The sequence below is a fragment of the Ranitomeya variabilis genome, chromosome 4 (genome assembly GCF_051348905.1).
Source record: "Ranitomeya variabilis isolate aRanVar5 chromosome 4, aRanVar5.hap1, whole genome shotgun sequence".
Taxonomy (NCBI): Eukaryota; Metazoa; Chordata; class Amphibia; order Anura; family Dendrobatidae; genus Ranitomeya; species Ranitomeya variabilis.
Genome location: NC_135235.1, coordinates 511,910,348 through 511,933,906, shown reverse-complemented (window position 1 = coordinate 511,933,906; position 23,559 = coordinate 511,910,348). Strand labels below are relative to the sequence as shown.

General features: G+C 42.6%; 1 protein-coding gene across 2 annotated transcripts in view; it reads left to right on the top strand.

Moving 5' to 3' along the window:
* The window catches only part of MMP24 (matrix metallopeptidase 24), a 239,951-nt gene that overhangs the window by 15,669 nt on the left and 200,723 nt on the right, over positions 1–23,559 (top strand). The window contains exon 2 of one of the 2 annotated variants that reach the window (XM_077252106.1): positions 17,796–17,897. The exons of the other annotated variant lie outside the window; for it this stretch is intronic. Coding sequence (XP_077108221.1) covers positions 17,796–17,897 — 102 coding nt within the window. The remainder of the gene's footprint in view (positions 1–17,795; positions 17,898–23,559) is intronic. 2 annotated transcript variants of the gene reach the window in all.

Here is a 23,559-nt window from a genome sequence, read left to right as displayed (position 1 = left end):
ATACAGACATATAGACCTATGCTGCCTGGTTTAGTATACAGACATATAGACCGTATGCCGCCTGGTTTAGTATACAGACATATAGACCGTATGCTGCCTGGTTTAGTATACAGACATATAGACCGTATGCTGCCTGGTTTAGTATACAGACATATAGACCGTATGCCGCCTGGTTTAGTATACAGACATATAGACCGTATGCTGCCTGGTTTAGTATACAGACATATAGACCGTATGCCGCCTGGTTTAGTATACAGACATATAGACCGTATGCCGCCTGGTTTAGTATACAGACATATAGACCGTATGCCGCCTGGTTTAGTATACAGACATATAGACCGTATGCTGCCTGGTTTAGTATACAGACATATAGACCTAGCCTGGTTTAGTATACAGACATATAGACCGTATGCTGCCTGGTTTAGTATACAGACATATAGACCGTATGCTGCCTGGTTTAGTATACAGACATATAGACCGTATGCCGCCTGGTTTAGTATACAGACATATAGACCGTATGCTGCCTGGTTTAGTATACAGACATATAGACCGTATGCTGCCTGGTTTAGTATACAGTGGAATCTGTGGTTATGCAGGTTGCCCTTAACGACTGTGTATTTACTATGCCATGAGATCCCACGTATCAGTAAACATGGCGATCTATTTACCGCCTATTGATCATCATTGTATATGGGCCGACGGCTTGTGTTAGTGACCTGATGACACCCAATACTGAGTGCGTCTGCTGTAATGCTGTCATCCGAAGAGAGACAATGGAAGGAGCTGGCGACTTGTACTGGCGAACCTGCTGGTGATCGCCTGCACATCTTCTCCCTGCCTTTAAGGCTCAGCTCCTTGTACCGCGGCCTACAGGTGCAGCAGAGCCGAGCTTGTCATTTGGCATGGTTCATTGTTATTAATCTGTGTTTTTTGATGGTTTACATAGGACTGTTAGTTGACTTAGCTCAGTGCTCTGTGTTATCTGTAGCAGGTCAATCAGGTGATTGATCTTCACTTGCTGCTGTGATGTCTTATGTTATCTGTGGTTTTACATAGGACTGTGGGTTATCCAATTTCATTGCAATGTCACAATGTGTTAAATGTGATTTTACACAGGTCTGCAAAGGCAACAACAATATTATCATGATACAGGGTGTTTTCTTTGTTTTTACATGGGACTGCGTTTCCACCTTTATTTTTCAGTGAAGTATAGTGTGTATACATTTTGGTATTGCATAGGACTGCAGTATTATAATCTTACTGTTGGTTATTTCTGATGTTACATAGGACCATGTTTAAAATAATAGTTACCATCACTTGTTATATGGAATTTTTTTTTGTAATTTTACATAGGACTGCAATTTGTCAGTCATAGTGAGTTAATTTTCCCTGTTATGTAGTTGTAGTTTTACGTAGGACTGCAGGGAGAATAAGTGCATCATCTGATTCATAAAGAGGTAGATGGGAAATGTATCTGCATTGTGCTACATCGTCAGCTCTCAGTGCCAGCTAGGATTGCGTGCCTATGTTGTCTCATCTACGGAGCGTGGTGGTGATCATGGCATAATACCCAGAACAGCGTGTACGTGGCACCCATCTGAGAACGCCCCGGTATTTGGGAATCTGCGCCCTTTAAATAATGACAAATATTGGAAGCGTCAGATAGTAACTTGTCCAGAGAGCAGCGATGAGGACAGATCTGCGTGTGCAGGGGCAGAGGTTTCCAGAAATAGATATACCAGGAGTCCAGGTATAAATAGATGGAGCAGCGATATAAGGACGGAGGAGGCGACGGGATTGGCTGCGGCCGGCAGGAGTCATACATCAGCATCATTTGTTGCTAGACAAGCATTCTGTGCTTCTAACAAGTCATTGTTATTAGGAGGCAACGACTACCACAGGCCGCAGTTATGTATGGAGTCAGTAATAGCCGGACCGCGATCAATACACAAACAAAGACTTCACTGCAGGGTTTGCCATCATAAATATAACATGGCGATCTTACTAAAATATCAATAACATGGAGATCACACTGTCATCATCTCTATAACATGGGGATCACACTGTCATCATCTCTATAACATGGGGATCACACTGTAATAATATGTATAACACGGGGATCTCACTGTAATCATCTCTATAACATGGCGATCACACTGTAATCATATCTATAACATGGGGATCACACTGTAATAATATGTATAACACGGGGATCACACTGTCATCATCTCTATAACATGGAGATCACACTGTCATCATCTCTATAACATGGAGATCACACTGTCATCATCTCTATAACATGGGGATCACACTGTCATCATCTCTATAACATGGGGATCACACAGTAATCATATCTATAACTACTGGATCACACTGTAATCATCTCTATAACATGGAGATCACACTGTTCTATCTATAACATGGAGATCACACTGTCATCATCTCTATAACATGGGGATCACACTGTCATCATCTCTATAACATGGAGATCACACAGTAATCATATCTATAACTACTGGATCACACTGTAATCATCTCTATAACATGGAGATCACACTGTAATCATCTCTATAACATGGAGATCACACTGTTCTATCTATAACATGGGGATCACACTGTAATCCTCTATGACATGGAGATCACACTGTCATCATATCTATAACATGGGGATCACACTGTAATCATCTCTATAACATGGAGATCACACTGTTATATCTATAACATGGGGATCACACTGTAATCCTCTATGACATGGAGATCACACTGTCATCATATCTATAACATGGGGATCACACTGTAATCATCTCTATAACATGGGGATCACACTGTAGTCATATGTAAAACAAGGGGATCACACTGTAATCATATCTATAACATGGGGATCACACTGCAATCATCTCTACAACATGGGGATCACACTGTAATCATCTCTAGAACATGGAGATCACACTGTAATCATCTATATAATATGGAAATCACACTGTAATCATATCTATAACATGGGGATCACACTGTAATCATATCAACATGGGGATCACACTGTAATCATATCTATAACATGGAGATCACACTGTAATCATCTCTAGAACATGGAGATCACACTGTAATCATCTCTATAACATGGCAATCACACTGTAATCAGCTCTATAACATGGGGATCACACTGTAATCATCTCTAGAACATGGAGATCACGCTGTAATCATATCTATAACATGGGGATCACACTGTCATCATCTCTATAACATGGGGATCACACTGTCATCATCTCTATAACATGGGGATCACACTGTCATCATCTCTATAACATGGAGATCACACAGTAATCATATTTATAACTACTGGATCACACTGTAATCATCTCTATAACATGGAGATCACACTGTAATCATCTCTATAACATGGGGATCACACTGTAATCATCTCTAGAACATGGAGATCACGCTGTAATCGTATCTATAACATGGGGATCACACTGTCATCATATCTATAACATGGAGATCACACTGTAATCATCTCTAGAACATGGGGGTCACACTGTAGTCGTCCCTAGAACATGGGGATCTGGTAGGTTGCCCCTAGGCTGCAGGGCCGGCCTGGTATGACTGCAACCCCAGCAGCCATTAAAGTTAAGGCCTTGCTTGAGATTTCATTTGATGTTAGTACCCCGTGGAAATATTTGTCAAATTGGACTGTTACCATAGTGTTTCTTTAGACAATGAAAGATATCTGCTACTCACAGGTGCTTTCCATTGTCTGCGAGTAGACAAACAGATGACTTGTTGATGTGAAGGCGGTGGGAGGCGCTGATGAGGAGGGCTTTTTATAGCTTTATTTTTTTCCATAATTTTATGTTATAATTTTAGTACCTTGGTTTTAGCCTGCACCACTTGCTAACCATAAATTCAGGCCATCGTTTTGCTGTTGGAGCCCAGCTCTAGTTGGTCTCATCCCTTACTGGGGGTCTTGTTTCTGAATCGTTTTTTTGTTAAAGGGAACCTTTCACCCTGTTTTTTCAATATGAGCTAAAAATAGCGTTCAATAGGGCCTGAGCTGTGCTTTACAATAGTGCCTTTATTATCCCGATTCCCCACATTTTCTACCAAAATACCTTAGTAAACTTGCCGTTTTCGGCTGTCAATCACCCCGGTCCAGTCCGATGGGCGTTGCCAAATCGCTGTCTCTCCCCCGCTCCTCAACGTATCAGACGTAACTCGATCTGTGAATAGCACAGATTGCGCTCATTTTTTGCGGTTGCGCAGTGCATTAGGCTCTAGCGCATGCGCAGTATGTATTGCCCAACTGTTGGCAAAGTATACAGCACGTCATTGCGCATGTGCGGGTTTTCACTGTAACCTCTGTGCCACTGAAGTCTAGATATGCAAATTGTGTTGTCCTGGATGCCGGTAAACTTTTCCGGGGCACACAGGTTACAGTGAAAACCCACGCATGCGCAATGATGTGCTGTATGCTATGCCCACAGTTGGCAAAGGCAAAGCATAATGCGCAGGCACGAAATGCAACACCAACGCCGGGAAGAAGTTTCTTAGTGAAAAGCGGGGAGAATCGGAGATTAGCCCATGCCCATCGGACCGGACCGGGGTGATTGACAGCCGAAAACGGCGAGTTTACTAAGGTATTTTGGCAGCAAAGGTGGGGAATCAGGGGATAATAAAGGCACTATTGTAAAGCCCAGCTCAGACCCTATTGAACGCTATTTTTAGCTCATATTGAAAAAACGGGCTGACAGGTTCCCTTTAAGAGCCCCTAATGGGGTCCCATTTTCTTGTTTGTTGCGGGGATCTTAGTCTTCTGTGTATATGAATCCCTCTCTGGCGCAGCATATTTTATTTAGATTTGTCCCTTTTCTTACTCTCTGACTTTTTCGATTAGCCAGAAATGATATAATTAGCATGCTTCGGTGAAACAGAGTAATCCATTTGAGGAAAAAGCACCACAGTATCTAATGGATCGGAGACTCTGCCGGGACACGCTTTAGTAAGTCAGACTGCGAGGGACAGTTTGGGTAGATTCACTCACACATTTACAAGGAAAATTCCCAGCATATATATTAACTATATCTATTGGCCAGAATGGACTATGCTATTCTTTGCCTGTGTGAGTATGCATATTCGTAGAGTGCCATACATCGGAGACACCTGGCCTCTGACTTATACTGCTGTCTTATGTGTCCTTCCTTGGTGTATATGTGTACCATGAAGCCTCTGTTTTAATCTGGGATTTCTGCATTTGCCCGTCTGGATGCTTCCATAGCCAGCCAGATCCAAAAAGTTAGACCATGTTATAGTATCAGTAGTGGTTGAAGATATTGGAGCTGGCAGATGTTTTTTGGGCAATCTGAAGCGACCAGCTAACCAAATTCACCAGGATTTGTCCATCAGGTTAACCGACCATCTTGTCCCATTACTTGCCATCTTTTATAGTGAACCTTTGCTTTGAACCCAGTAACAGCGGGCACATGATGTCTTATTAACCAAATCAAATTTGTGCTCAGAACATATTGATTGAAATGATGGAACCCTTACTACTCCATCTGTAATGATGCGAAAATCAAGGTTTTTTTTTCTTTTCTGAGGATAAAATTTCCAAACAATAATAAGATGAAATCACCAATCAATAATGACATCAGCACCAGCTCCTCCAGGATCGAGCTGGAAAGTCATTTACCAGAAAAGATGACTGTGGTAAATGCATTAGGTAATTTAGCGTAAGCATTACACGGCCTGCGTGCATTAGTGAGAAGTAGCTGCCGCCGTCTCCGTTCTTCTTACTGTTGCTGAGACCAAGAATGGCTTATCTTCAATGATGCCGTAGACTTTATGGACAGGGCCCCTTTGACTAACTATGCGCCATTTATCTTCTCTCCCAGTGAGTTTAATTATATGCCCAAAGACAGCAAAGTTTGGTCTTCTCATCTCCAAAAATATGATGGAGCGGAGGAAACCACGACTATTGCCTATTGACTTAGTTTACCAATGTTGGGAGTCTTCTTTTGGAGTATTACCAATTTTCTTTCTTTTTCTGTTACCTGCTTCCCGTTTCATGAATTGGTTGATTATGTCCATCCATCCCATTAACAATCATCCTCTTCCTCTTTCCTCTTCACCATTGGATATTATTTGGTATATTTCATGCCCAAAGAATGTCTCCAGCCTGCTCATATGAACGTCAAATACAAATGTAAAGATTATTACCTCAAAGATTCACTTTTTAATACTTTTATATTTCACAATATTCAAGAGACTTCTTTAATCGTAAATATATAAAAAAAAAAAATAAAAAAAAAAAGACGATGGAGCAATGCTATAAAGGGTTCGGAAAAAACATACAGCATGAAGAGCACGCATAGGTACCTGCATTGGATAGGTGTAGCATGGTACGTACTATCACAACTCTGTTGCCGCGTATCTCAGGACCAGGTTCTCCTTCCCTGTTCCTAACACTAGGGGCTCCCTAGCTCGCCCTGTTCCCCAAATTATGTCTGATGGTGACCCCAGGGCCATGTACCTTGACTTAGCTCCTAAATCCGCCCTCAGTCTGTACCCTTCTCCCACCCAGGGAAGAGGGGAGTAGTAGTGTAGCATAATACACCAGACTAACAAGGTAATACAAACAGGGATAACGAAAAATATCAAACATACAAATATACCCACACATACAACAAAGGACTGCATTGGGGAGTGGAGGATGGGGTTAAATCAAAGTAGGAGAAGAAGGGGAATTATCACACACCCAAAACCTACAACAGTCACAGATAAATCCACCAAACGCCTTCTCCAATAACAATCATCAACAACCTCCAGCCATGCAGCATAAGCTAGCTCTGACAATAAGTACTAGCCAGTGTCCAGATTATATAGGAGATGGGAGTGGCTAACAGTGAACAGCTGAGAGCCTTAATGCAGGAAAGCTTCCACCAGCTCTCAACAGAGCAGATAACCCCTGCACTGCTAAAAGAAACCTTCACCGTTTAATATAAAGGTGAAGTGCTTCTAATCAGTGCAGGAGTAGGAGAAATCAGATGCTGTGGTCTTCTGGCTTCTCTCTGTCACGGTAAACCCATGACAGGTACACAGTGGTGACCAAGCTATTTGAATCTCATATTTGGGTCATTTTATCTAAGTACGTTTAACTACATTTACAAAGGAATACAAACGAGAAATGAATGTTTATATTAAAGGAGATGTCCACTGCTTTCATATTGATGACCTATCTGTAGGATATGTTATCAATGTCATGACGTCTGGCCTCCCCACCAATCTGCTATAACCTCCATCTGAGGCCAGATGTTAATAGTGTTCAAAGCCAAACAGCACAGCTCCGAACACTGTTTTGTGTGTGGAGGGGCTGCACATCACCTCCTATTCTATAAGATCAGTTCCATCTCTTACTGATGGGGGCAAAGTTTAGCAATATCTTGCACAGCTGCAGACAGGGCAAAGGGGAATTCTCCTGCTGCGACCTGTTTTCTTTCATCCTCCAGCAGAACACTGAGGAGGAATTGGGGGGACATGATTGAACTCGTGTGGCCCTGAATCATTAAGGATGGCTTTTCGGACACAAGTCTTAAGAAGGAGTATGCAGGAATAAGATGTCCTGAATTAATTAAAAGGCATACGCCACTTAACGAAATCAGCACACCCTGTTAGTTGCGTGTGCCTCTGTGCTCCTTGCAATAAATATTACTCCAGTGAGAGACTGGAGTAACCTTTCTGGTGTAAGAAACGCTGCCACTTTCCATGTATTTAATTGCCCTAGTGTAGCTACACCCTGTCCCACCCCAGGTTTTTCCTTCCGGCTTAGCAAAGTGTTTTATGCCACTTTTCTTGCGTGAACACTTCAATGTATGGGCCCCTTTGTATTTGTTTTAATTGCTCAGCAAAGTAGCTAACAAGTCACTGTGTATGTTGTAGTCGGATAAGAGATAGCAAAGTATCATCAAATATTTTCTACCAGCTTATACATAAAGCAGATACAAAGCCATCCAAAAGTCACGCTCCTGAGGGCTAGTGGGGCTCTCAGGAAAGTCTATGCATATATTTATCTGCTTTGGATCCACAAAGTACTCACTTTTCATGGACCATGTATATTAGCAACCACTATGTTTGGTAGTTTTAAAGTGTCCTCATTTAAGAGGATGTGATATTGAGGATTTTGATATGTCCCCTTTAATAGTACAGTAGATCTGAGCTTTATGTAGAACATAAGTTTTCCTGGGCAGATGGCAAGAATTTGTGGCAGTGACAATTCAAGCATTGTTTTCGCCTCATCTTCATGGCAACAAGGCTGAAGTAAAAAATCTTTCCTTCATTATACACTAATGTTTCGCTAGCAACAGGATTACTCACAATCCAACAGAGACATGTCACTGTAAACATGCTGCTCTGCCCAGATCTCTTCACAGGAGATGAGGTACAAGTACTACAGGCTAGTAAATGCATGGCACACCGTGGCGAAAGTCAATCGATTTCTGCCAACCATCAACTGGACCACCAACCCAAATATTCCCCCACAGATGATGTTAGGGAAGAAAAGCTCTGGGCTAGTTGAAATTTCAAGACCTAATACTCTTCTTTCAGGGAAGATAAGCAGCTGGTGTCACTCACAGGTTTTACCTCTGACGAATGACGAATGGTTTGAGGGCAGTGCTAGAAGCTGTGGGTATCACTCATATTGCTTTTATTCTTTGTCCCCTGACAACCTCCTCTCTCACAGTTAGAATAAGCGGTGGTGGAGATTGAAGCAGAGTGCCAGCGCTGCACTCACCTCTTTTGCAGTGTTTGTCACCATGGATTCAAGTCATCTTCAGAGTGGGCCGATGCAAGGAATTGTAGTAACAGCAGTGCCTAGCTTCCTGATGACGTCTTGTTTCAGGAGGGGCAATAGACGCTGCGGGGAAGTAAGTGCAGCCCCAGCCTCTTGTGACGTCCCTATTAAGACTCCTCTCAAATGGAACATCACAGAAAGTGCAGTTAAAAAACACATTTAGGGTTAGCTTTACAGGGAGAAGTGTAGAGTATTGTATAGTTGTCATGCCTGTGGATTCAATCCCTTCATTCTGTGGTCGGCGTCTCTTTCCGTTGAACCACAGCAGATGCACATTTTCTCTGGGTGTATCAGTTCTTTGTTTCTGTCGTTTTTGAGTTACAGTTGTTTTTCATTTACTCTTTTTGCCTGTCATGTCACCTTTTGGGTGCAGCTTCAAAATACTTTCCTATGCTAACGTTTCCTGCTGGTGATAGACTTTGATGGATTCATTCACTTAGCTGTAATTTGTGTTGGTTGCAGTAGTTTTGTGTGTGATTCCTTTATTACTTAGGGAACTGCTACTCTAGCGACCCTAGGAGCTGGTAAGGACAATAGAGGTTAGTCGCCATTGAGAAGGGGCGCCATTACGTTATCTTAAGGTGACAACCTTCGCGGTCAAGCAGGGACAGATCAAGGTCAGAGAAGGTTTTTTTCTTGTCTAAACAGGGACCTGTCAGGTTCTGGTATTTGTCTTACTGGTTTGTACGTTGCTTGTGTGCATGTCGTTTGGCAGTCATAACAATACTAAAGCAAATTCTAAAAGTATTTAGGGTGTAAAAATAGAAATTTAGAAAGGACATTTTAGGAGCCGGACCAACCCTTAAGAGATTCCTATTCATGTTTACCAGAGTTGTATCTAGCCTTTCCAGCACCCGGGGCAAAGGATCAGTTTAGCGCGCCCCCCAAACCCTCCCCCATTTGAACCTTAACTCTATTGAAACTGTATGACCAAGCCAAGGTACATTCCTGAATCTCCATAATGTTAAAATAGATACCAATAAAAGTAAAATGAATTGAGACATCAGTAGGTTAAGTGTTTTTGAATATCCATATTGAATCAGGAGCCCCATATAATCCTGCATAAAGGTTAATAATGGCCCCATAAGATGCTCATAGACACATTTGCCCAATATAGTGCTGCAGAAACGTTGATTATGGCCCCATAAGATGCTCCATAGAGACATTTGCCCCATATAGTGCTGCACAAACGTTATGGCCCCATAAGATGCTCTATACAGACACTTGCCCCATATAGTGCTGCACAAACATTATGGCCCCATAAGATGCTCTATACAGACACTTGCCCCATATAGTGCTGCACAAATGTTATGGCCCCATAAGATGCTCCATACAGACACTTGCCCCGTTATAGTGCTGCACAAAGGTTATGGCCCCCATATAGTGTTGCCCAAACGTTATGGCCCCATATAGTGCTGCACAAACATTATGGCCCCCATATAGTGCTGCACAAACATTATGGCCCCCATATAGTGCTGCACAAACGTTATGGCCCCATATAGTGCTGCACAAACGTTATGACCCCCATATAGTGCTGCACAAACATTATGGCCCCCATATAGTGCTGCACAAACATTATGGCCCCATATAGTGCTGCACAAATGTTATGGCCCCATAAGATGCCCCATACATATATTTGCCCCATTTGCTGTTACTGCGATAAAAAAAAATCACATACTCACCTCTCCGTCGCTCAGGCCACCGACACTTTCAATATTCACCTGACTTCGTTACGGTGCTGCTCCATCTTCAGCACTGACGTTCAGGCAGAGGGCGCACACTAACTACGTCATCGCGCCCTCTGACCTCAGCGTCACTGCTGAAGACGGACGGCGGCTGGAACGAGGAGCAGGTGAATATCGCTCTGCGCAGCGCTCCCCTCCCCGTATACTCACCTACTCCTGGCGCGGTGCAGGCCCTGCTTCCCCGACACTGCTGCTTCTTCCTGTACTGAGCGGTCACCGTTACCGCTCATTATAGTAATGAGGAGTAACTTCAGGAGGCAGAAAAATGTCCCCACTGCCAGGAATCAGCTGTTGGGGAAACCATGTGGTCCCGATGATTAAGTGCAGTGAATATTCATTAGCTACTCCCCGCCCACCTATCAGCTGAGCGGTGAGCCAGGAGCAGCAAATGAATGCTGCACTTAAGCAGCGACACACATAGATTCCTCAGCGCTGATTCCTGTAGCAGCTGGGGAGATCCATGTGTCCAGGGGAGGAGGAGATCGCTGCCTACCTTCCTGGGCTGGAGCTGAGTGCTGTGCAGTGTGCACAAGGAGGACCTGTGTGATGTCAGAAGTGGGTGGGCTGGAGCATCACATGGCAGCACTGAGCCCTCCCTCTTCTTGACATCATCACAGGTCCTTCAGACTCCAACACTAGAATCTGCTGGCTTCCATTACCTGTGCTGTGGAAAGGCAACAAGAGGGAGGGCTCTGTGTGCAGTCATGGGATGCTTTTACCTCACCACAGTGTGGCTGGCTGCCACAATTAAGAGGTTAGTCTTTCCAAAACACAATAAAGCACTCTGCCACTCCTTTAGTGAACTATAACTCCCAGCATGTCATAGGATCTGCAGGACATGCTAGGAGTTATAGTTCTCCCATGGGATTTTAACGCAGCACTCCAGTGTTATTTTGCAGTGCTGGAGTGGTGCTTTCAATATAAGCCCTGTGCCCCCATTCTTATACTCACCCTCTAGCATCTTCATATAGTACTTCACAGACACCACACTGGTCCCGCAGCTTCCAACATAATAACATACTATTATATATAATAACACCACATATAATCAGAGACGCGGGATTTCCATTATGACATCTACGTCGATACTGTGCCCGTCGCTGATTGGTCGAGGCCCAGGCGGCCTCGACCAATCAGAGACGCGGGATTTCCAGGACAGACAGACAGACATAAAAACCCTTAGACAATTATATATAGATAATGCACTCTCCATAGGTATAGTTTAATGCATTCCCCATAGGTAGATTCTATATAGTATAATGCACTCCCCATAGGCAGACTCCATATAGTATAATGCACTCCCCATAGGCCACTATATTGTATAATGCACCCCCCATATGCAGACTCTATATAGTATAATGCACTCCCCCATAGGCAGACTCTATATAGTATAATGCACTCCCCATAGGCCTCTATATAGTATAATACGTTCTCCATAGGCAGACTCTATATAATATAGTATAATGCACTCCCCCATAGGCAGACTCTATATAGTATAATGCATTCCCCATAGGCCTCTATATAGTATAATGCGCTCCCCATAGGCAGACTCTATATAGTATAATGCACTCCCCATAGGCCTCCATACAGTATAATGCACTTTCCATAACAAAAATAAATACAATACTCACCTCTCCTCCTCATAACCATAACAGCCGGATGGCAGTGCAGGGAGATAGTCTCCTTGCTCTGCCGCAGAGTGTAACTGCTGCGCACGCCCATACAGTTAACAGTAGCGTAGCTTTGGGTGGGCCCCTCACAGCGTGGGGCCCAGTGAGACGGCCCCCTCTGCTTCCTTCTGGTAACTACGCTAATGCAGTCCTGTTGCAGCCAGTTGTCATACAGCCGCACACAGAAGAGCTTTTGCAACTTTATGCAATACAAAAAAAAATGCTCATTTACTTGGCTAATTTGCCTTATTATCTGTCCTCCAAAACAATAAATCTGATGGAGTACTTAAAAAATGTTCTAGTCTTCATATAAAATACAATAAAATATTTTCCAACAATTCTTGTGTATCTGGCATTCTGTACTTGTAGGTTAATTCCGCCTCATGCAGGATGCTCGATTAATGAGTTTGGCTCCTGAAATGCTGTGTGGTGTTTGGTACAGTCGTACTATGTAGAGCTTGGACCTTTGAAGATAAAAATTCTATATACTCTTTTTTTTTCTAATATACATATTGCAGCTCACAATGTGATGTGGAGCTGCTGTCTCCAGATATCGTTATGCATTTTATCTTACATTTTATACATAATTTAGCATATTCTGTAAGGCCCAAAGCTCCATTTCTGAAAATCCCCATAATGCCCCAGACAGGGTAAAGACAGAACATCAAATGATATTTGATCCTTGACATTAAAGTTGTGGACTTAAGATGGTTGATGCTTTCTTCTTGAAAAGTCTATTTTTACTGAATTGTATCTGTTCGCTCGGGATGAAGAATAATTCATCTAAAACAGCAGAATTGATGGAAGCAGTGCCATCAGCTGTATAAGAAAGCACAAGAAAGTGAAATAGTAGGTTCACTAAAAGAATTCTTAAGAAAATGCTGTACCTAATTAAAAATATATACGGCTCTTCAAAGTAGCCACCTTTTGCTTTGATGACTGCTTTGCACACTCTTGGCATTCTCTTGATGAGCTTCAAGAGGTAGTCACCGGGAATGGTCTTCCAACAATCTTGAAGGAGTTCCCAGAGATGCTTCGCACTTGTTGGCCCTTTTGCCTTCACTCTGCGGTCCAGCTCACCCCAAACCATCTCGATTGGGTTCAGGTCTGGTGACTGTGGAGGCCAGGCCATCTGGCGTGGCAACCTATCACTTTCCTTCATGGTCAAATAGCCCTTACACAGCCTGGAGGTGAGTTTGGGGTCATTGTCCTGTTGAAAAATAAATGATGGTCCAACTAAATGCAAACCAGATGGAATAGCATGCCGCTGCAAGATGCTGTGGTAGCCATGCTGGTTCAGTATGCCTTCAATTTTGAATAAATCCCCAACAGTGTCACCAGCAAAGCACCCCCACACCATCACACCTCCTCCTCCATGCTTCACGGTGGGAACCAGGCATGTAGAGTCCATCCGTTTACCTTTTCTGCGTCGCACAAAGACATGGTGGTTGGAACCAAAGATCTCAAGTTTGGACTCATCAGACCAAAGCACAGATTTCCACTGGTCAGATGTCCATTCCTTGTATTTTTTAGCCCAAACAAGTTTCTTCTGCTTGTTGCCTGCCTAGCAGTGGTTTCCTAGCAGCTATTTTACCATGAAGGCCTGCTGCACAAAGTCTCCTCTTAACAGTTGTTGTAGAGATGTGTCTGCTGCTAGAACTCTGTGTGGCATTGACTTGGTCTCTAATCTGAGCTGCTGTTAACCTGCGATTTCTGAGGCTGGTGACTCTTATTCTCAGAAGCAGAGGTGACTCTTGGTCTTCCTTTCCTGGGGGATTGGAAAAACCTATGAGAGCTACAGTATATGTCTTCAATCCTGACATGTATACAGTATGTATATATTATATATATATATATATATATATATATATATATATATATATATATATATATATATATAGTGCAGATCAAAAGTTTGGACACACGTTCTGATTTAAAGATTTTTCTATATTTTTATGACTATGAAAATTGTACATTCACACTGAAGGCATCAAAACTATGAATTAACACATGTGGAATTATATACTTAACAAAAAAGTGTGAAACAACTGAAATTATGTCTTATATTCTAGGTTCTTCAAAGTAGCCACATTTTGCTTTGATGATTGCTTTGCACACTCTTGGCATTCTCTTGATGAGCTTCAAGAGGTAGTCACCAGGAATGGTTTTCACTTCACAGGTGTGTCAAGTTCTGTCAAGTTTAATAAGTGGGATTTCTTGCCTTATAAATGGGGTTGGGACCATCAGTTGTGTTGTGCTGAAGTCTGGTGGATACATAGCTGATAGTCCTACTAAATAAACTGTTAGAATTTGTATTATGGCAAGAAAAAAGCAGATAAGTAAAGAAAAACGAGTGGCCATCATTACTTTAAGAATTGAAGGTCAGTCAGTCTGAAAAATTGGGCAAACTTTGAAAGTGTCCCTAAGTGCAGTGGCAAAAACCATCAAGCGCTACAAAGAAACTGGCTCACATGAGGACCGCCCCAGGAAAGGAAGACCAAGAGTCACCTCTGCTTCTGAGGTTAGGTTTATCCAAGTCACCAGCCTCAGAAATCGCAGGTTAACAGCAGCTCAGATTAGAGACCAGGTCAATGGCACACAGAGTTTTAGCAGAAGACACATCTCTAGAACAACTATTAAGAGGAGACTTTGTGCAGCAGGCCTTCATGGTAAAATAGCTGCTAGGAAATCACTGCTAAGGACAGGCAACAAGCAGAAGAGACTTGTTTGGGCTAAAGAACACAATGAATGGACATCTGACCAGTGGAAATCTGTGCTTTGGTCTGATGAGTCCAAATTTGAGATCTTTGGTTCCAACCACAGTGTCTTTGTGCAACGCAGAAAAGGTAAACGGATGGACTCTACATGCCTGGTTCCCACCGTGAAGCATGGAGGAGGAGGTGTGATGGTGTGGGGGTGCTTTGCTGGTGACACTGTTGGGGATTTATTCAAAATTGAAGGCATACTGAACCAGCATGGCTACCACAGCATCTTGCAGCGGCATGCTATTCCATCTGGTTTGCATTTAGTTGGACCATCATTTATTTTTCAACAGGACAATGACCCCAAACACACCTCCAGGCTCTGTAAGGGCTATTTGACCAAGAAGGAGAGTGATGGGGTGCTACGCCAGATAACCTGGCCTCCACAGTCACCAGACCTAAACCCAATCGAGATGGTTTGGGTTGGGCTGGACTGCAGAGTGAAGGCAAAAGGGCCAACAAGTGCTAAGCATCTCTGGGACCTCTTTCAAGATTGTTGGAAGACCATTCCCGGTGACTACCTCTTGAAGCTCATCGAGAGAATGCCAAGAGTGTGCAAAGCAGTCATCAAAGCAAAAGGTGGCTACTTTGAAGAACCTAGAATGTAAGACATAATTTCAGTTGTTTCACACTTTTTTGTTAAGTATATAATTTATAATTCCACATGTTTTAATTCATAGTTTTGATGCCTTCAGTGTGAATGTACAATTTTCATAGTCATTAAAATACAGAAAAATTTTTAAATGAGGTGTGTCCAAACTTTTGATCTGTACTGTATATATGTGTTGTGTGTAACTCTTGCCCTTCCCCCTGAATGCAAATCCAAACACTCAGTGCATTACACATTGCATCTTGCACTTCATTAAACAAGGTTTATTTGCTTACTCTGGAGAACCCCTTTAATTATGTTTATTCTACCATCCAAAAAGTATCTGAATGAGTCCATGGAGCTTCGCTGTTTGTTTTGCTCAGCAGAATAGGGGATATTTCACTGTGTTTTTACTTGAGCAATTAAAATAGAAATATTACCTTTCTTTGTGTATGTAGCTTGACAGGTTGGCACTTGGTGTATACAGGTACTGATATCCGGACCTCTAATATACTAGGGTATTTTGTTGTGCAGAAAATTCTTGGTATAATAAATGCTTAAAGGGGTTGTCCAGTATAGAAAAGATTGTTTTTAAATGGCTTAAATTGAGCGATATTTTCCCCAAAGCTCCTGTTCTGAGCCTTACCAGCCCTGATGGCCTCTACATCCTGGTTCCATTTAGTTCACAAATAAAATGTGAGGAAATGCCAGCTCAGCAGACTCAGCAAGTCACTGTTTTGGTCAATGGGACCAGATAGCAGAGATCAGCTGGGACTTATTAAAAATAAAATTTCAATCTAATCCCTTTAAGAAACATTTCTGTTTTCCATTTAAACAATCCCTTTAATCTGAGCATACTGAGGCACAAAGTTATAAACCAAGTAGATCATAGAAACCAAATAGATGAATTAAAGTTACATATGTCTGAGACATTTAAAATCGATTTTCTCTGCACCTACAGCCCCTTTGCAGACCTATGTATCACCATGGTAACAGACTACAAACAAACCATGTGTAGTCTGCTGCTACATTTATGCTACTGTCCATCTGCTACTTGCTAATCACCCAAACCTATGTTAGAAAGGCCTCACTTCCTCACTTATATGTCCTGTTTTCTTTGCATGCGAGAAAATTTAATCAAATTAATCAATGCTTCTTATCCGATTTTCATCGATTTTTGGTCTGTTTCCATTTTGCCATGCAAAAAAAAAAAGATTTCCAAGCTTCTCCTGCCTTCTCCTGCAGCATAGCATCTGAGTGCTATCCTTTTTTTTCAAAAGTAACTTGAATTGGCACGTAAAGACTATATTGTAGATATAATTTCATGCCAATCGTTTGTATCGTATGTGGTATGGAATGATAAAACCCCCTTCAGTGTGCAGCTGTAACAGAACACCTAGACCCCCTTAAGTGTGCAAAAGCAGAAGCAGGTGGGGTCAAGAGTCATAAGGCTGTGAGTGACAGCTCTCACACCTTGAGACATCTAAGCTCAGCACAAAAGGCTGGCCTGCCATGTGGATACCATGCTGTCCAAACTGCTTTGTTAGCTATGATTCCATAAGGAGTTATGGAGATACTATACGCCCCAGTATGGAGATACATAGAACAGCCAGTAGAAATCAGACAATAAAGCTGTCCAGAAAAAAGAAATTCGGGATCCGGGATCTGTGGAAGCGCTGTGTGCGCGAAACAGCTGTCATCCTGTGGTCAACATGATCTCCCTGTCCATATCGCACATGTCCTAATAAAGACTAATCTTTTTTATCGGGCTTGGTGAGTGCAAACCGTTTTTTTCTTTTTTCTGGATTTGATGCACTTTTTTGGTTATGCACCCGAAGCGCCCATATGTGGATTAGTTGGTATTGGTACTGGTATAGCAGCATAGGGCACGCTGATAGGTGATCGCAATAGGCAGCAGTGCGGGTATCTATTTTTTCTTTCTCCTGGACATAGATAACAAAGCTATGTTTGGTCTTAACGCGTAGCAGGGGACCGGCCAGATTAGATGGTGCCAAAACCGCCTCCCTAGGTCTATTAAATAGTTATGACTTATCTTAGGTTTTGGAGTTTTTAGCTGCCAGAGGCAAGGGGAGATTTAGGTTTAGCCCAGAGGGCAGGAGAGAAGTGGCCCAAAGGGGTTAAATGCTCTTGTAAACCATGGCCTTTTTCTTTTTCTTTGGGGAGGTCATGACAGCATATCGTGTGAGGAGAAGTCAAGGGACAGAGGGAACCACAAGCCTCCCATGTGGCAGCCCCTCCCCAGAAAACCAGGCCTTTCATCTACTGGTAACTCACCCTTCTGTTTATATCTTTTGTCTTACCACTATTTGCATATCTGACCATTGTATATGTAGAACCATTGTCTTTGTAGTGTATTATCTAGTTTGCCCTTAAGGCAATTAAACATGTAATTTAACCTTAGGCTGCTCTTTTATCTCTATCCACACGTGTTTCTCGGTTTAAGTTTCCACGCTACTGGGGCTGGTTTCTGGCTTATATCTAGCGAGGAACTGGTGGCAATCCTACCAGGCTAGCAGTGGTATGTTTTATTGGTGCTAATGAAAGGGGCCTCTCAACCTGTTAGGGTTGTGAGTGAGTGTAATGCCACGTCACTGAGTGTTTGGGTCACATCCTCTCACTCCCTGTGCCTCTCTGGGCCCATGTGAACAGGAAGTGTCTGTGTAAAACTGTACCTAGCTGACCTTAGGTGTTCCCAGGGGGTGCGGAGCCTCACGATGGTGATAGTGGGGTTTATCTGATCTGTCTGACGTAATACTGACGTCAGGCGGGTGGCGAGGTGCGGGTTCATCACATGCGGTGGTAGAAGTGGAATTCAGTGTGATCTCTCAGGTGCCATCCTTCACAGGGCAATTTTGATCCTCATATCGAATCAAAAACAGACATTTGTTTCCTTTTGGGGCAATCGGTCTGCAAAGAAAAAAAAACGTACATATGAAGAATTCCATTCACTATGATGGATGCGTGTTCCATCTCTGAAGGACATGGATCGCATACATATGATTGAAGCAGACATCTGAATAAGGCCTAAAAAAACAGATGATTGGCAATATGACTGCAGGGTCAAACTATGCAGGCTTTTTTGTAGCCTGTCTTACACATACAGTGGCTTGCAAAAGTATTGGCTCTTAACCTATTTTGTTACATTACAACTTGTGTTTAAATATTTTTTGTAATCTGATTTGTGTGTGATGCTTTAGCACTAAATAGTGTAAGTTGGTGAAATGGAAAAAATATAGGCATACATTAAATTAATGGCATCAAATAACTAAAAATTGGCATGTGCATATGTAGTCAACCCTTTTGCTTTGAAGCTCCTAAACATTTCTGGTGCAAGCAATTACCTTCATAAATCACATGCTTAGTGAATGGAAGTCCACCTGTGTGCAATCTAAGTGTCACATGGTCTGTCAGGGTATGTGCACACGTATCTGTGAGGGCTGCGGATTTTTCCGCAGCTGATTTGATAAATCTGCAGGGCAAAACCGCTGCAGTTTTTCCTGCGGATTTATTGCGGTTTCTATTGTGGATTCCGCTGCGGATTTACAGCTGCAGTTTTCTACTGGAGCAGGTGTAAACCCGCAGCGGAATCTGCACAAAGAATTGACATGCTGCAGAATGTAAACCGCTGCGTTGCCGCGCGTTTTTTTCCGCAGCACTGCGGATTTTGTTTCCCATAGGTTTACATAATACTGTAAACGCATGGGAAACCGCTGCGGACCTGCAGGTGCAGATCCGCTGCGGATCCGCAGCAAAATCCGCTGCGTGTGCACATACCCTTACAGTAGTTGTAGTGCAGCGGGGTTCACACAATGCGACAGATAGGCAGGGACCACAGAAAGTTCAACATAAAATGTCTTTAAAGGGAACCTGTGACCCCCAAAATCAAAGGTGAGCTAAGCCCACCAGCATCAGGGGCTTATCTACAGCATTCTGGAATGCTGTAGATAAGCCTCCAATGTATCCTAAAAGATGAGAAAAAGAGGTTAGATTATACTCACCAAGGGGCGGTCCCGGTACGATGGGCGTTGTGGTCCGGTCCGGGGCCTCCCATCTTCTTACAATGACGTCCTCTTCTTGTCTTCACGCTGCAGCTCCGGCGCAGGCTTACTTTATCTGCCCTGTTGAGGGCAGAGCAAAGTACTGCAGTGCGCAGGCGCTGGGCCTCTCTGACCTTTCCCGGTGTCTGCGCACTGCAGTACTTTGCTCTGCTGGGCTTAGCTCACCTTCGATTTTGGGGGTGACAGGTTCCCGTTAATCCAGAAAACTCACCTAAACAAGTAAATTATATCCTCCTATTCGCAGCCAGGTCCTTCAAACAGTCCGTGTTCAAACCCATTGCCATATGCAATTGCACCGCCGTATCCCTTGGGTGTGTCAACCACTTTGAAGTCCCTGGCTCTTTGTTGGCTTCACACTGGCCTGGGTTGCACAGACCCTCCTGCTCTGCAGCTTGCAAAACAAAACTGACTCACCCAAGACAAAACTGAGAGTTTAAATTGGAATCGTGGACACAGAGCCACTCCCAAAACCCGGAGTGAAAGGAGGGATTCACCCCACTACCAAACCTGCAGATTCCTCCAAAACTAAAAGCCCATGTCGGGTTTTCCCAACATGACTTAGTCAATTACTTCGACCAAATCCACACTTTTTATTATTATTATTATTATTATTATTATTATTATTATTTATTTATATAGCACCATTAATTCCATGGTGCTGTACATGAGAAAGGGGTTACATACAGGGTTATAGATATCATTTACAGTAAACAGGTTTACAGTGACACACTGGTACAGAGGGGAGGGCACTTCTTCTTACTTTACCTTGTAATCACAGACATTTTGCTGTAATCACAATGCGCTCCAGCGGGTTTAATATGTATCTATACACATCCTGGGGGAGTGATACCCGTCCTCGTATATGATCCCTCTCCCTGCCTCACACAGTATATACACAACTTTTCTGAAAGGCCACAGAGGCTACAACACCACTAAGCAAGAGGCACCACTAACCAAACAACAGTATAAAGACTAAGGACATCTCCAGCCAAGTTCGGGGGCAAAGTTGTTGAGAAGTACAACTCAGGGTTTGGTTATAAAAAAAAAAATCCCAATTTCTGATGATACCCCTGAGCACCATCAAATCCATTATCATTAATGAGAAGAACATGGCACCACAACAAACCTGCTGCCAAGAGATGGCCGCCTACCAAATCTCTCAGCCCGGGCAAGGAGGGCATTAATCAGAGAGGCAGAACAGAGACCAAAGGTTACCCTGAAGGAGCTGCAGAGTTGGCAAGCATAGACAGAAGTATCTGTACATACGACCACAATAAGCCGTACACTCCATTGTTATGGCCTTTTTGGAAGAATGGGCAGAAAAAAGCTTTTACTTACAAAAATTGCAAGGCTGATTTTGAGTTTGCCAAAGACATATGAGAGACTCACCAAATGTGTGGAGGAATGTGCTGTGTCAGAGGAGATCAACATTGTACTTTTTGGCCACCTAGGTTAATGCTATGTCTGACCCCAAACCAACACAGTTCATCGCCCCTTGTACACCATCACCACAGTGATATATGGTGATGGTAGCATCAAGCTGTGGAAATAATTTTCGGGAGCAAGGACTGAGAAAAAGGTCCAAGTGGAGGGGAAGATAGATGGTGCAAAATACAGGGATCTTCTTGTTTCAGTCTGTCAGTGATTTGAGACTGGGATGGAGGTTCACCTTCCAACAAGGCAATGACCCAAAGCATACTGCTAAAGCAGCACTCTAGTGGTTTAAGGGTAAACGTGTAAATGTTAGTGGCCTAGTCAAAGCCCAAACCTTAATCCAATTGAGAATCTGTGGTCAGACTTGAAGATTGCTGTATACCAGAGGAAACCATCTAAATTGAAAGCGCGGGAGTAGTGTCTCTACAATGTCTGTCTAAAACCATTAGACTATAGTGGGGTAGTGAAGAGCATTGCTTACTCTTGGGCTTGCCGTATGTTTGGTTTAAATTATTTTGTAATATACAGTACATATCCAAACTCTATCTTGTCTTTGTTGATTTGACCCAAGGACTAGAAGCTATGACCTTATGAACGGACTCATCAGGTTTGCAGTATTCTTTTTCAGGAGGATCCACCCTTTTAGACAGTCATGAGTAGACCAAAATCTTCTGGAGGCGACACCTATTAAATCGCTCTGAGCAAAGCTGATAATCAGAATGTCAGACTGACAGTATAAACAAAACATGGCTATTGGCCTCTTATCTGGAAAATACAAGCTTAACCAAGACTGGGAAAAAACAAAGGAAATTAGCTATAAATTATCCGGTCCCTATAGCTTGTCTTGTGCAATATATCAGTGATGGTTTTGTTTTGGTTGAATGTATTCAGCAGTGGTATACAGTTCCAGCATAAGCTAGGGGTTGTGGTTCCAGAACAATTGTTTGAAGTCAACGTGAAAAGAAAACTGATCATCATTGCCAAAAATGCCACCTGCAAAAAAGCTATGAACTGGTGTAAGCGTCTTGTTATCCGCCCCTGCACAAAGCTGACTCCAGGTGTGGAAGGTAACAGTTGGATCACAACACTATCATCTATGAATCATCCACACTGACAGTGGCTCTGTGCACTCACAGCTCTCTGATTTTTATGAATGGTTGACCTAAAATACTATCAAGTGCTTAGCCGTGTTGGCAGGATGTGTAATGCCACATGGTGGCTGCAGAGATTATGGGTTGAGGTTGGTGGAGTAACCTTGCTAAGAAGTGTTTGTTGGTGTCATGTAACGGTTTGGTTTATAGATACTCGTAACATACTGTATCATACATAAGCAGTAAGGATACATTTGACTTCGGGGTGTGCAAGTTGATTTGTGTGCACTAGGTGTATATAACCCTGTGTATATATATATAACAGGTCTGTGCAAAAGTTTTAGGCAGGCGTGAGAAAAAATGGTGCAAAGCAAGAATGTTTTGAAAAATAGAAGAGAGCACAGTTTATAATTACGGAAAAGATATATATCTTTGTACCGTGTTAGCCAGCAGATAGAAAAATATTTAGATTTGAGAGTCCTCATTGGTTACCTTACCACTGAGGACTCTCAAATCTAAATATTTTTCGGTTTATAATTAACAATCAACAAAATACAAAGTAAGTGAACAAAAGAGAAATCTTAATAAAATCAACATTTAGTGTGATCACACTTTGCCAGGATCAATTCTTCTGTCTACGCTGCACAGTTTTTGGAGGAGCTCAGCAGGAAGGTTGTTCCAAACATCTTGGAGAACTAATCACAGACCCTTCTGTGGATATAGGCTTTATTATTATTATTATTATTATTATTATTATGCATTGCTTGAAAAGCGCTATCATATTACACAGCGCTTTACATACATTATTATTGCTGACCCCAATGGGGCTCACAATCCTTTTCTCCTCATGTAATACCAGACTGGATGATGTTGAGATCAGGGCTCCGTGCTCCTTGTTCTTAATGACATTGTCTGTGTAGTTGGAGTTGTTGTTTTGTTGCACAGTAAATTTAGATATAATCAAACACCAAGTCTCTGGTGGTATTGTATGATAGGTAAGTTCAGCATTAGTGTTGAGCGATACCTTCCGATATCGGAAAGTATCGGTATCGGAAAGTATCGGCCGATACCGTCAAAGTATCGGATTTAATCCGATACCGATACCCGATCCCAATGCAAGTCAATGGGACGAAAATATCGGAATTAAAATAAACCCTTTCTTTCTTTGTAGGTTCATTCTACATGAAGGAAAACAACTAAGAATAATGTAGGATGTATTGGGGGAGGTGGCGGAGACATTAAAGGCACAGAGGTTTATCCCAATCAAATAGAATAGCAGGATTTTGTTTTTTTTATGACGTTCGGCGTTAGAAAGATTTTGACTATGTTATTTTTTTTTTTATT